Here is a 15,260-nt window from a genome sequence, read left to right as displayed (position 1 = left end):
AATAAAACATAAAAACAAAACAGGAAACCATCATTCTCAGCAAACTGACACAAGAGCAGAAAATCAAACACCGCATGTTCTCACTCATAGGCGGGTGTTGAACAATGAGAACACATGGACACAGGGAGGGGAGCACTACACACTGGGTTCCGTTGGGGGGAAATGGGGGAGGGACGGGGGTGGGGAGGTGGGAAGAGATAGCATGGGGGGAAATGACAGATACAGGCGAGGGGACGGAAGGCAGCAAACCACACTGCCATGTGTGTACCTATGCAACAATCTTGCATGTTCTTCACATGTACCCCAAAACCTAAAATGCAATTAAAAAAATAAAATAAAAATTAAAAAAAGAAAAGAAAGGGAAAAAGAAAGAGAAAACAATCTAAAAAAAATTGAAGCATAAACTGATCATAAAACAAAAACAAAAACAAAAACAAAAACAAAAGTCCTTGCTCTAATGTACTATAGAGGGCAGGGAATCAGATAAGAAATATCTGTGTAGTAAGCCCAGTGGTGGTATGTGCTACCGTAATGGAATGGAGGGATGTAGGCTGAGATTTCAAATAGAATGATCAGGGAGAGCCTTAGTACTGGGATGCTGTGTAAACAGAGATGATTAAGCTGCTGGAATGAGCCGTTCAAATATCTTCAGGAAGAACATCATGGAAGAGGAAGAGAAAGTGCAAATGTACTTGTTACGTTGAAAGGATGCAAGGTGGTGACATGGCTAAAATGGAGTGAGCTGGTGGGAGAGTGGTAGATGAGGTCTGACAGGTGGCCAGGGCCAGATCACAGAAGGCCTTGTTGGTCACAGTAAGGACTTTGGCCTCTTCTCTGAAAAAAAAAAAGAAGGCAGTGGAGTTTTTGAGCAGAGGAATACATAACTAACAGATGTTTTAAAAACACTAGTTGGGCCAGGCGTGGTGGTTCACGCCTGTAATCCCAGCACTTCGGGAAGCCGAGGTAGGCTGATCATGAGGTCAAGAGATCCAGACCATCCTGGCAAACATGGTGAAACTTCGTCTCTACTAAAAACACAAAAATTAACTGGGGGTGGTGACACATGCTTGTAGTCCCAGCTACTTGGAAGGCTGAGGTAGGTGAATTGCTTGAACCCTGGAGGCAGAGATTGCAGTCAGCCAAGATTTGCACCATTGCACTCCAGCCTGGCGACAGAGCAAGACTCCATCTAAAAAAAATACAACAAATAAACAAACAAACAAACAAACAAAAAACAACACTAGTCTATCAAAAATATCATGGAGGAGGGTAAAGACTGGAGTAGAAAGCAGTTAGGATATTATTTCAGTAATTCAGGAGCCCCCTCATGCTATTAAAACTGAGGAGCATGAGAAATGTGCAGATGAGGAATATTTCCAAAGATGGGGAAAACAGAATTTTTTTCATTGATTGAGTAAGAATGAGAAAATACTTGTGGATGATCCCAAGGTTTTTAGTTTGAGAAAATGGAAGAATGGAATTGCCATTTACAGAGATAAAGAAGGCTGTGAGGGACAAAGGCTGGAGAGAGGAGTTAGTAAGCCAAGCATTTGCTTTTGGACACGTTAAGTTTGAGATACATATTAGACATCCAAGTGGATAATGAGTAGGTAGTTGGATATATGGGTTTGGAATTCAAGGACAGCAGAAATGCAGGAGCTAACAGCATATTAGTTACACTGGAGGCATGAAGTTGAATGAGATCACCTGGGGTATGAGTGTTCATAGAGAAGAGGCTCAAGATGAGCATTCTGTTGTATTGTGATGTCTAGAGGTTGAAAATTGAGAGAGATTCTGCAAAAGAGAGGGAGAAGGAGCAGTCAAGGAGCCAGGCTGTGAACCAAGAGAGCAAGATAACCCAGAAGTTAAAAGAATAAAGTGTTTGATGGTGATGAGGCTCCTGAAGAATGAAGCCTCCCTGAGAGCAGAAACTATTCTTGATCATTTTTATATCCATAGCCCTCTACAGTTAGTGCTGCTCAATCAATGTTTGTGGAACTGAATAGAATGAGTTCTTCTTTTCTGACATATTCTTGTCCTAAGATAATACATACTCAGCACCGTCTTTTTTCCTGTTGGATTTTCCTTTTCCATTTTTATTTTCATAAACATGACGGCTGTGGTCTCAGGGCTGAGGGCTCTGACCACTTTCTTGTGGGAGAACCTACTTGTTAGTATCATCTTCCTTTCATGGAGGGTACAGGGAATGAGGTCCCACTGAGGAGATAAAAATGTGCAGGGAATTTTGCAAGTGCTGTCAACTTGTTTGTACAAAAATGACTGGGATGGAGATGTTCTCCTCCTGTGACACTGCAAAAGTGGGCAGTCTACTGGGAAAGTATCTTGATTGGCTGATCTTGTGCAGTTCAAGACTTTTCTGCACAAATTCCAGGAAGAAGAATGTCTTAAAGCATGAAAATTCAGAACACAAAGATCCCATTCCTTTTGATCTTTTGCTCCAGAACCATTTTAGATCATTTAAAAATATACACCAATGATAGTAAGATAGATTTTAAGTGTTTGCTGAAGGAATAGTAAATCTTCTATTCATTAGAATCTAAAACTACTGTGAATTTCCCTCTCTAGCATTTACTAACTTCTCAGAAATTGTGATAAGGGTGTATAATTTTTCATGAAGCAGTGTGCCCTGATACTTAAACTCATGAAATTTAATAACTGAACTCCAGATCCTAGCTGTCATTTCAAGTGATGTTGTGATAATTTTTTCCCTTCTATTCTCAGGCAGTGGTTGGCATAAAAATGGGTTCTCTCAGCACAGCTAATGTTGAATTTTGCCTTGATGTGTTCAAAGAGCTCAACAGTAACAACATAGGAGATAACATCTTCTTTTCCCCGCTGAGTCTACTTTATGCTCTAAGCATGGTCCTCCTTGGTGCCAGGGGAGAGAGTGCAGAGCAATTGGAGAAGGTATGGAATTCCACAGAGATTTACCAAGGGCCCAGAAGTTTTTATACCCCCTCTGGGTCAGCCAAATGAATTCTATATTTATATCAATAAAACTGCCATCTTGGGAGAGAAAAAACCACATTGAGTAGAGCATATTTCTTAAAAATTGATAATGGTTTGATTAATTTAGTATGCTGTAGTGCAAATAATGTAATGCATGATCTCTTCCTTACTCTCAGTGGTATCACAAATAAATCTCTGCAGTTTAGAGTTCCTTCTTTCAGTGATTTAAATGTGACAGAGTTACTATTATTGTCCTCTAGAAGGTTAAATTTATAATAAATGTAATACCATTTTAGGCATTACCAAGGTTTAAAAATTTTTAGTGATTACATTTGAACTTTATAAAAGTTAGGCATTGTTATCCATACTTTACAGATTGAAAAACTGAGACTTAGAAAGGAAAGGTGACTTTTCAGGTTATATAGGCTAACATTGGAGATTTTTCCATTAGATATATTTTTATTGCAATGGAAATCAGAGGAGAATATCACTTAACAACTCTTAGGATACTTGCAAATCTTATTATTGTTTGTGCTGGGAAACCATGTAAGGTCTTACGTAGCCCCAGATGGGTACTGCCCTAGTTAACAGACTAAGAACAGTAGGAACAGAAGGTTCTAGTGGATAAGAGATTAGTACCTGGAGCTTGACAATGGTCTGAGGCAAGCTGCTTGATCTCTCTTGGACTTATTAATAGCTTCCCTAACATAAAATGAGGGTAATAGTATCTACTCATAAAGTTCTTGGGAAGGTTAAATAAGATATGTAAAGACTTAGTTTAGGAGCTGAGTTTGGAAGATAACATTATTAAAAGTTAGCTATCACTATTGTTCTTGATCTAAAATAGAAAAATAGATACTTAAAACTGCAACCTTTGCAGACCATACATTTCTTCTGACGCCAACAGATCTTTATTTTTCTTTCCTAGGTGCTTCATTTTAATCATACTGTAGACTCATTAAAACAAGAGTTCAAGGACTCACCTAAGGTATGATGATATTATTGCTGAGCTGTCAAATGCTCTTTAACCTAAGAGAAGGATGAAATAACAGCCTGGGTGTTGAGTAGAAGAGTTCCTTCTTCTGCCCATGAGGGAACTGGCTTTGTGTCCCTCTTTAACCTTCCTGATGAAAACTACAGCCTGTGGGTAATAATGATAATGATAACAATAACTATAATAAAGTTTCTTAGGTTTTATTACCTGATTTATTGCCATCCTTACTCAAACATTTTTGTTCCTATATGGATAGTGTCTCATGTTGAGTCTGCCAGTCTTGTCTATGTGGTGTTAGACTTTTCTGTCTAGAGTGAGGACTGATAGAGGATCATGCTGCTTGACCGTATAATTATACGCTGGGAAAACATGGCTTGATGCTGTCTAACCCACATGCTCCGAGACTATGGTCTCCAGTTTTTTCCAGTAGAAGGATTCGTTTTGACATCAAAATTATATAGAAGTCCTATATGAAAATACTTCTGTTTGATTGTGATTGGTTGAGAAAATACATAAATGCATATAGACTCATAGAACACCAGCTTCACTGAACCCAACTTACTATTAAAAGTTCAAAGTCCATGGGTTAGGAACCATTTTCTTTAGGGAATGCTTTAGGGAATATAGGCATATTCCCTATAATGTCCATAAATTCTTAGCCATCTTTCAAATGCATCAAAGCTGCAGCTTAGCAGAATTGCTACCACTGAGGAGCAAGTTAGTGTGTAAAGTCAGTTCAGTGAAGGGCTGAGCTATTTGATTAAATGACCATATGAAAAATGGAGACGTAGAAAAAAGTGTGAGACAAGAGAAACGATTCTGTAACTACAAAAGCAGCAGTTACACTGGAATTATTGCCCTGAACACCCCACTGGGATCTCTTTATTTATGAAAATTGCCTTTGAATTAAATCATTAGGACCAACGAGCACACATGTATTATGCAGTAACTTATAATTCTGCACACAGACTGCAACCAAACTTACAGAGTGGTGAAATTAATGTGCTAGTCAAAATCCAAGGAAAAAAATGCTTGAAACTCATTTCCTTATATTCAGCCCGTTTATTCAGAGGCAAACGTCTTGTTCTGTAGGTAGTTATCACTCTCCGATAGCAAAAATCAAGCAATTTAATACACCATTCTTTGTTTACTAATGCTTCAGTGCTCTCAAGCTGGAAGAATTCATTCTGAGTTTGATGTCCTGTTCTCTCAAATCAACCAGCCAGACTCTAACTATGCCCTCAGCATTGCCAACAGACTTTACGGGACAAAGATGATGGCCTTCCATCAGGTAAGCCCATTTGGAAGAGTGCTCAACAACTTTCTTGGCACCCTCTGAATTTCATACCACAACACTGATGAAGAGTGAGAAGAGTCACATGACATTCATTTATCATTAAGACATTGACTTTGCACTGACTTACAGTTTCAGTGAAATGGTTTTACTGAAACTCTCATGTAAAGTTCTAAATATCACATAAAAATGACTTCTGCAAGATCTCCAAGGCTGTCCAAGAACCAAGGTCAGGGATGAAGCACTAAACAAAGTAAGTAAGAACCATCCCCATGGACCAGAAGAAAAACAAAATCAATTCTTTGTATCTTTTTCAAAGGTTCTTAATAGTGGAGTATCAAGACGTCATTGAAAGTCCATTGGATTGTGAGCCAAGAGAAAGGAGTTCTGTTTCCATTTAGAATACATAACTGGGCAAGTCACTTCTATCTTTAAAATAAGAGGATTAGGCTTAGTTATGTCTAGCTCCAATATTCTAACACCATATATGCCCTTTACCAACAGCATGGTCCTTTGTACCTTTATTGAGTGTTTACTCTGTGCCAGTCATTCTGCTTAACACATTACAGGCTTTATCTCCTATAATCCTCACATTGTGCTAAGATATGCGTATAAAATTTCCATTAATTCTACATACACACTGTGAAGCAGATTCTGAAAAGTCAGGTTGACAAAGGTCACAGAGATATTTAAATGGCAAAGCCTGGATTTGACCCCTATCCAAAGCCATCCTCCTGTTTTTAATTGCTACATCAACCTGCTGTGATTGAGGTGAAATACAAGCTTTTGTTTGACCAGGATTATTTAAATGCCAGCTGGGTGAAGCTGGATGAAATCATGAATTTGTCATGTTCTTGCCTTGCCTGGCTAATCAGATTGTCTTGGATGTGATAAGTTTCTGACAGTCAGAATATTTACAACTTGGGGTAGGTATTATAGATATTCAGAGTGTATTTTCTTTTACTGCTCTGTAAACATATAGGGAATGATTTGTGGGGAGTGTCTAGAGTGGTGGGGATTAACAATCATGGTCTTTCGAGTTGGGGTGCCTTCTCTCGTGACTTTGCCTTTTCAAAACAGTGAACCAGACATAACAGTAGTTAAATGTGGATTTGGGATGATCATGATGCCATCTGTTCTTGAAGTCAGAAGGTCCTCATTCACATCATGAAGATTGTCTTGAACTATGTAATGAGAGAGACCTTGTTACTTCAGGATTCTGGCTGGAAAAACGTTCATCTCCTGGGCTATGGAGAGTTACTTAAGGTTGTTTCAATCACAATTGGATCCAGCTCAGGACAAGATTCATGCTGAGGCCCAGACTTTGCTCTTAGTTAAGCTTTGTTTTTATTCTATGCTAGACACATCTTCCATATTTCAAAGTCTTGTATCATCCTATTAAGTTCATGATGGGCACTGGGTCCCAGTGGGCTATGGAGGTATGCTCCTAAGGTCTCAGGAATTGAATCATGGCAATCTCATTTGGGTCCACGTAGATTTCACTGTTGTCTTGACAGAAAGGCAACATAAAATCTCCTGCTCTATAAAAATCTAGGGCCATGGTGGCTCCAGAATGCTACACAGGAGGGGTTTGGGAGTAAGAATTTTTGGTTAAAAGAAAAGGTAATTTCTTTATACTGAGTTTGCACACCACTTTCACTTGGATGATATGTTATAGGTGAACAAAATAATACATTCTTTAAGATACTTTTGTTCACACTTTACATAAATTTGACAGAAATGCCAAGTATTTTCATCAGATCATGATTTTCTTATTAATTCTATTTATTGTAGCTTGTGAGGAGATTGATATATGTCATGGGAGAAACCTTCTGTTAGACCTCAGAAAAGCAAGTCACTGAACCATTCTACTTCTCAGTTTTCCTGTCTATAACCTGAGAGCAGTAACTCCCATGTCTGCTTTGAAGAGGAAAGAGTAGGAATAGAGTCAGAAAGTGCTCCTTGTATTACAGTTTGTCATTTTGCTTTTAACACTTTAAAACTAAGAAAGCCTATCATTTGACAGAAGTAACAACAAAAGGTTTCTGCAAATTCCTTTTAGAAGAGTTTTGGATTTTGTTAAATTTATTTGTTTTATTTAAAATAAATACATTTGGATTCTGATTCCTCTAAGACTTGTTTATAGGAACTGCTTTTGTCTCTGCATTAGAATTTTAGAACACATAAAGATGTAGATTTTTGTTTTCTTTACACTGTTTTTGAATTGCTGTTCAATTATCATTTCTTTCACAGCAATATTTAAGTTGTTCTGAGAAATGGTATCAAGCCAGGTTGCAAACTGTGGATTTTGAACAGTCTACAGAAGAAACGAGGAAAACAATTAATGCTTGGGTTGAAAGTAAAACTAATGGTAAGGATAAGTCAATATGTGTCTCCAATCTCTGTCTGTGTTGTGTTGATAAGCTACCTGAGTTGGCTTGTTAACGAGGAAGTTGGCTGAAGTCCCGTACCTGATGTAGGCAAATCATCAAGAAAGGAATGGGCCATATTTTAAAATATCCCTTACAATCAGCTGTTCTATAATCTATACAAAGTGACTTTGAGAGTGAACACCATTTCTGTTTCATAAACGTGTGGTCCATTCTGCAATTAAAATTAATTAAATTTAAATTTACTTTTCACAATTAAAACACCCATATATATTGATAAATATTTCTTAAATGACACGTTAAATATTTGTTACCAAGGATATATTTATTTTTTTAAATTTAGAAATATTTGGTTAAGGAAAAATTTTAGGGATATGCAAAGGTAGAGAGAATATGTAATGAACCCTATTTTCCCATCACTCAACTGTAACAGTTCTCACTAAGGGCTGGCCTCATTCATGTAATCTCTCACCCTTTCTCCAACACCTCTTTAAGATTATATTGCAGTAAATTCTAGACATTATATCATTTTCCTACACATATTTCACTTTGTTTTTCTCAAAAACCACATGATTATCTCAATAGATGTAGAGAAGGCCTTCGACAAAATTCAACAGCTTTTAAGCTAAAAACTCTCAATAAACTAGGTATCGATGAAATGTATCTCAAAATAATAAGAGCTATTTATGACAAACTCACACCAATATCATACTGAATGGGCAAAAACTGGAAGCATTCCCTTTGAAAACTGGTACAAGGCAAGGATGCCCTCTCCCACCACTCCTATTCAACATGGGATTGGAGGTTCTGGCCAGGGCAATCAGGCAAGAAAAAGAAATAAAGCATATTCAATTAGGATAAGAGAAAGTCAAATTGTTTCTATTTGCAGATGACATGATTGTATATTTAGAAGACCCCATCATCTCAGCCCAAAATCTCAATAAGCTAATATGCAACTTCAGCAAAGTTTCAGGATACAAAGTCAATGTGCAAAAATCACAAGCATTTCTATACAACAATAACAGACACACAGAGAGCCAAATCATGAGTGAACTCCCATTCACAATTGCTACAAAGAGAATAAAATACCTAGGAATATACATATTTTCATATCTGTTAATTTACTTAGTACAGTAGTGTTAAAAACGCCTCATCTCTTGTGCTAACTCTAATCTGCTGGTAGTAGCTGCTTGGGAAGTCTGTACTGAGAGTCTGAGGCTTAAACTTAGGTTACTTGAAAAAGCCCACAATTGAGCCAGTAGTCACTAACTCTGTGACAGTAGAGATTTTTGTCTGCTTAGTTTTGTGTTATATTCTGAGTTTTGTGCTACAGTGCATGGAACAGTGCCCAGCATTTAGAAAATGCTTAATTTTTTTTAGCATGAGTAAAAAGATGATTAGTGTTATCTGTCATGGGTGTGCATTAGGGATTCACATGTTATATATTTATGTAGAATATTACTGTTATTTCATCATTTGTTTATATTTTTATTTACCATTTCATTCAAAAATATACATTGTACACTTAAAGTTAGATATTACCATCACATGCTAGGATTGTGTTAGGCCTAGAAGTTCAATGAAAATTAAAACCTTCATGAAGCTTAAAGTTGTCGTTCAGATATTCCTATGATTCAAATTGTAAAATAGATTACATTCCAAAAAGGTGTTATAAACTGCAATGTACCAAAATTCACCAACAGGGCTAGATGTTTAATTTTGATCAGTTTATTTACAAAGCAATTCCTGGCATAATTTTATGAATCTTGATATTCAGATATGTGTTTACTTTAAGTGCTATTGTATATTTGTGCATTGAAAGAATAAGTATTTTAAATACTTAACACTAGGAGCCCAAATAGCATTATAACTTCATTACTGTAGAAAGATGTCCCCCACCTATCAAACAAACAGTACTTGTGCGTATTTGTACAAAATATCACTTCTTCCTCCATGTGGCTTTTTCATGTAAGGATAGCTTGTTCTCCACAAATACATTGTCCTGAAGGGCAGGGACCATGTGTCTCCCCACTACTTTCACAGCCCCTGGGGTATAAAATAATAAGTATTTAAAAATGCTTAACATATTTGCACGTACTGAAGTGGTGGTAACTATAAAGTCTAGTAAATATTAAAAGTAAGCCACAAGAAATTATTAAGTAATATTTAAATAGCAGTAATGTACAAGAAAGCACTGGATATAACTAGGCATAAGACAAATTGACTTATCACTAATATACTAGCTACTCCCTGGGTGCCATCTTCTGATTAAATAACTAAGCATTCAATATTCTCTGAAATAAACTTCATTTGACAAAGAAGGCTCCATGGCCAAGAGATGAAAGTAGTTCTTCTGGTATCTCAAATTTACAATTAGTCTTAAAAAAGAAATGGCTCTAAATTTCTTAGGACTCTTCAACTCTCCACTATCAATAAGTTCAAATCCAAATACAATTATCTTATTTTTTATACAAGGAAAAGTCACAAATCTCTTTGGAAAGGACACAATTGACCCTTCATCTGTACTGGTCTTGGTTAATGCCATCTATTTCAAAGGACAATGGCAAAATAAATTTCAAGAAAGAGAGACGATTAAAACTCCTTTTCAGCTAAGTGAGGTAAGTATTTTATTTTTGGACTGATGACAAATGTTGGAGAACACAATAATCATTTAAGGACAATTTAGAAGGATTTAGTGAAAATATTGGTCTAGGTTTCTGTTGGTTCTTTTTATTGTATTTTCTACAAATTTTCATTTTTCCTTTATTAAGTAACAGTAACTTTTATCACAGAGCACCCACCTGGAGTCTTGGGATACTAAGATTCTCAGACAGAGAAGAAAACCCATTGTTTCCTTAATGTTCTATGGGTGCATTATTTCTCTATATACGATGGTTATTTTCTCCAGCAGCACACTAAAGCTATCTGTGTTATTTTTTTTCTGGAGAGTTTCTTGAAGAAAGATTAAAAAGAAATAATTTAATACTATATATTTTTTTCCCACAAAAATCATGTTAGCTAGAAACCCTGACTTTGTTTTTGGTAGACCAAGTTCCCTATACATATTATTAGAACAATTCAGTCTCTAACCATGACTTATTTTAAATTTAAAAAATGGATAACCTTTGCAAAGGGAAATAACAAGGCATCTACTTTGTAGTTTCTATTTTACCCATGTCTTTAGAGTGTGTATGCAGATATTCATGTTATGCAAGGCAATCAGTATTCACACATGTGCACTCACGTAGGTAAATACACTATCTAATTATAATCTTTTTCTTCTTAGCAGGGTAAAAATGTAACTGTGGAAATGATGTATCAGATTGGAACATTTAAACTGGCTTTCGTAAAGGAGCCGCAGATGCAGGTTCTTGAGTTGCCGTATGTGAACAACAAACTAAGCATGATTATTCTGCTTCCAGTAGGCACAGATAATCTAAAACAGGTAATGCAGTTAAAGCATGTGTGCATGTTAACGCACAGACACAAACACACACACATACACACACACACACAGTGTAACTCATGACATCAGTTTAGTCATTGATTCACAATCTAGGCCTTAGTAGAATTGCCCCAGGGGCTGTGAAAGTGGTGGGGAGACACATGGTCCCTGCCTTTCAGGACAATGTATTTATGGAGAACAAGCTATTCTTACATGGAAAAGCCACATGAATGCAGAAGTGATATTTTGTACAAATAGAAATACTGGTTGTTTGATAGTTGGGGGACATCTTTCTACAGTAATAAAGTTATAATGCTATTTGGGCTCCTAGTGCGTAGAAAGATCTGATTAAGCCATCTTACTCTCAGGGGCAGTATTTCTGAGCCATTTGTAATGTACTTTCATGGGCTAACCATTTTCAACATCTCAGTTTTGTGGAGAAATGGGCACCACACTCATTAATAAGTGGTCACAGTGGTGAAAGGAGTTTAGATCCATCCCCCTTTCCCCAGCTGCAGCCAAAGCTGCCCAGCACAGAACAGGCTGTCCTAATAGCTGAACTTCTGGGAGCCTGCAGAAGCTGATACATGTGGATGGGATGGCCACACAATGAGAAACTTCTAAGCCAGGGAGTGCTGGCTTGAGGCAAAAACACTGTTGTGTAGGTGAGCAGGGTGTATGTGTGTTGGGTGGTAGGGAAGGCTTCTTGAAAGAGCAGGGTCAGGACATAATCTGGATTAAGAAGTAAGATGGGTACCAATTGAGAGGGAGCTGTAGTAACAGCAGTGCAGCTGTGGCCATGAGAACAGGTACGCTTGTGATTGTGGTCAAGTCAGAGGGAATCAGGTCCTGAGGGCTTGTGGTTGTCTGGAGTGAAAGATATTTGGAGACATAAAGCAGTTTGGGAACAGTTTAGACTCTGCAAGAAGTTTTCTAGAAGCAGACTATGGGATTAGAATGAAGGGGTCAGAAAGGGTTTCCTAGTAGAGCAATTTCAGTGCGAGCCTTGCTGGATGAATAGAAGGTGAATAGAATTCTACAGAATAAAATAGAATCAAATTGCAGGGGCCCTGCTACACCAAGCAGAGCGAACAGCAGTGCAAATGCCTTAAAGCAAGGCAGCATGAGCTGTGGTGCAAAGTCATGGTCTCTTGGATGTGGGCAGAAAAAAGACAAAAGGAAAAGACACTTTGGAAGAAAAACCACCTTTACTTCATGGTGAATTTTATATTGTCATGATAGGGAGTAGTTGCCAAAATCATTTTAAACTCTCCGAGTAGAAGGATGGGATGTGACATAGCGTGGTGGTTTGGAGCTGTGGACAGGCCTGGCTGGAGAGTTCAGTGCTCGAGGGGGCGTTTGAAAGGTTTACGAAAAAATGATGAAACTGGATGGGGAATGAGAAGTTAGCATGCTGAGGCTGCTTTGGGAAACCTGAGCATTGACATGGGAGCTGACATGCTGGGCAGAGGCGCAGGAGGCCCAGAGTTCAGCTTCAGGAGCAGCCACCAGAGACAGCAACAGAGAAGGGCATGAGAGGATGAGAGCTACCAGAGTGCATGGGGATCCTGGCATCAGGGATGCCAAACGAGAATCAAGTTCATAAATGAGGGTGTCGTGAAATGTTTCAGATATGAGAACCAAGAAGAAATAGTTGAGTTCATTCAGGAAACAGGAGCATGATGACCTCAGAGACGATACAGGGAGAAGTGCGTTGAAGCATGCATGCTGAGGAAATCGAGGGAGAAGACTGTAGGATACAAACTTCAGAAGACTAATTATCAAATTTCGATGAGAAACAGACAACAGAAAAGGGAAAATGTGGCTAATGGCTAATTTTAAGGGAAAATTAAACCACTCACACTGAGAATGAAAAAAACAAATGACATCTAATGCAGAGGTCATGTGTTTGGCTCATGTGGGCTCATCTGTATTTTGTCTCTTAGATAGAAAAGCAGCTGAATTCGAAGATGTTTCACGAGTGGACCAGCTCTTCTAACATGATGGAAAGAGAAGTTGAAGTACATCTCCCTCGGTTCAAACTTGAAATGAAGTATGAGCTAAATTCCCTGTTAAAATCTCTAGGGGTGACAGATATCTTCAACCAGGTCAAAGCTGATCTTTCTGGAATGTCACCAGCCAAGGGCCTGTATCTATCAAAAGCCATCCACAAGTCATACCTGGATGTCAGCGAAGAGGGCACGGAGGCAGCAGCAGCCACTGGGGACAGCATCGCTCTAAAAAGTCTACCCATGCGAGCTCAGTTCATGGCGAACCACCCCTTCCTGTTCTTTATAAGGCACACTGATACCAACACAATTCTATTCTGTGGCAAGCTTGCCTCTCCCTAATCAGATGGGGTTGAGCAAGGCTCAGAGTTGCAGAGGAGGTGCAGAGACAATCCTGTGACTATTCCATGACCAGAAAGCTTGTTCACACCTCACACGCCTCTGTGCCTCAGTTTGCTCACCTACAAAATAGGTCTAGGATCTCTTCCAACAATTTCATGAGTTGCAAACCTGAGGCTTTGTTAATCATAGAAAAAGGTGAGAAAGCCTTTCTGGCTTTCTTATCTGTGGCGTCTCATTTGAGTGCTGTAACATGATCAAAACATAATCAGCAGCATGAGCAAGCCAGTGAGTAAAATTTTAAGGGATTAGATTTTTTTGACTTGTATATATCAGTGAGATCTTGAATAAGCGACCTGACATCTCTACTTAAAGAAAACCAGCTGAAGGGCTTCAACTTTGCTTGGATTTTAAAATGTTTTACTTGCATATGTAAATAGAACATGGTGAGTTTTAGTTCAAAATTCTGTGTTGAAAAATAATAAACCCATGAAATACCTTAGGCCTGTGAAGACTTGTAATATATGACAGCAATCAAATGGCGTATGAAAGGATACTTTGAATGTGGAGAAGTCGAATTCAGTCAATATTTTAGTGGAATTTTTGGCCAATTCCTTGACTTGAATTGAATTACGCTACTAAATTGAATAATAGATTTTCTCCTCCTCCTTCTCCTGCCCTTCCTCCTTTCTTCTCCTCCCCTTTCTCTCCCTCCCTCCTCCTCCTTCTTTTTTCTTCTTCTTCCTCCTCCTCTTCCTCTTTCTTCCTTTCTTCTTTCTTCTCCTTCTCTTTTTCCTTCTTATTTCTCCTCTTCCTCCTCCTCTTCCTCCTTCGCCTCCTTCTCCTTCCACTCTTTCTTCTACTCCCCCTTCTCTCCCACCTCCTCCTCCCTCTTCTCCAGCAAGTAAAGGTTTAAAACAGCAAAAGACATAAGTCAATCAGAAGTTTTTTGTTTTAAAGAAAGCTTCCTTTTATACTCAGGATAGCATGAAGCAATAATCAGATAAGAGTGGCTATAAAACATGTACTGACTTCTCAGTGCCTTCTTGGTGAATATTTTCTCCTGGAACTTCCTCAGAGGTCTCAGTAGTGCAGGATTCCCCCAGTTATACCTTCCCTAGTCCCATCTTACAAGAGCTGGCCTGAGTCAGCCATTGCTTCCCTCCTAGGTGACAGGCAACATTCTTTTAGGACAGACAGTGGTGGCAGTCACTAAAATCTGTTCCTTTCCCCTTGGAGCATTGAAGAATATGGTCTGCTTTAATCTTCAATAAGGATATTATAAAATTTTAAGCATGCAATAATCTCAGCAAAGTGTAAGGCTGAAGAATATCTACTTACAATAGCATACAGCTTCCTTGCTGCACTGAATGGCTGTCATGTTGCACGTGGTCGTTCCAGTGATTGTCTCCCAGGCCCATTTGTCACATGGCATAAAGACAAGAAGCTGCCTTGGCCAGTGTCACAGGATAATCCAGGAGTCCACAGGCACAGTGGGTTTAACTGTGGTAACATGGAGAGACATGAAGCAACAGTGAAGTGTATAGGAAAAATAAGAATAGTCTTTTGGTACCTACACTTCACCCTAAGCATTGTGAGGATGTCACCTGGAAGTGTGGGAGTCCTTGGTTTTTGTCTTTTTTTGAGAGAAAGGATTTGGCCAAGAGACAATTTAGCAAAAAGAGCAGAGAGTTTACTGAATGAGAGTACACTCCAAGAGAGATGTGGCTTGATCTGGCTGGAAAACAACCATAGAGTCCTGTGTTGTGGTTTTTATTATGTCAGACTTTTTATTAAAGTTCCCACTATATATATGGCC

At 38.4% G+C, this 15,260-nt stretch overlaps 1 protein-coding gene across 1 annotated transcript; it reads left to right on the top strand.

The window, feature by feature from the left end:
* Positions 1-2,760: 2,760 nt before the first annotated feature.
* Positions 2,761-13,900, top strand: SERPINB11 (serpin family B member 11). Its single transcript, XM_003926012.3, has 7 exons — positions 2,761-2,928; positions 3,899-3,958; positions 5,127-5,255; positions 7,512-7,629; positions 10,124-10,266; positions 10,938-11,093; positions 13,040-13,900. Exons 1-7 carry the CDS (start codon positions 2,761-2,763, stop codon positions 13,442-13,444), a joined length of 1,179 nt encoding a protein of 392 aa, XP_003926061.2. The 3' UTR covers positions 13,445-13,900.
* Positions 13,901-15,260: the final 1,360 nt, after the last annotated feature.

This window comes from Saimiri boliviensis, chromosome 13 (assembly GCF_048565385.1).
Source record: "Saimiri boliviensis isolate mSaiBol1 chromosome 13, mSaiBol1.pri, whole genome shotgun sequence".
NCBI classification, from domain to species: Eukaryota; Metazoa; Chordata; class Mammalia; order Primates; family Cebidae; genus Saimiri; species Saimiri boliviensis.
The sequence above is the reverse complement of the archived record's forward strand: the minus strand, read 5'-3'. Positions and strand labels throughout refer to the sequence as shown.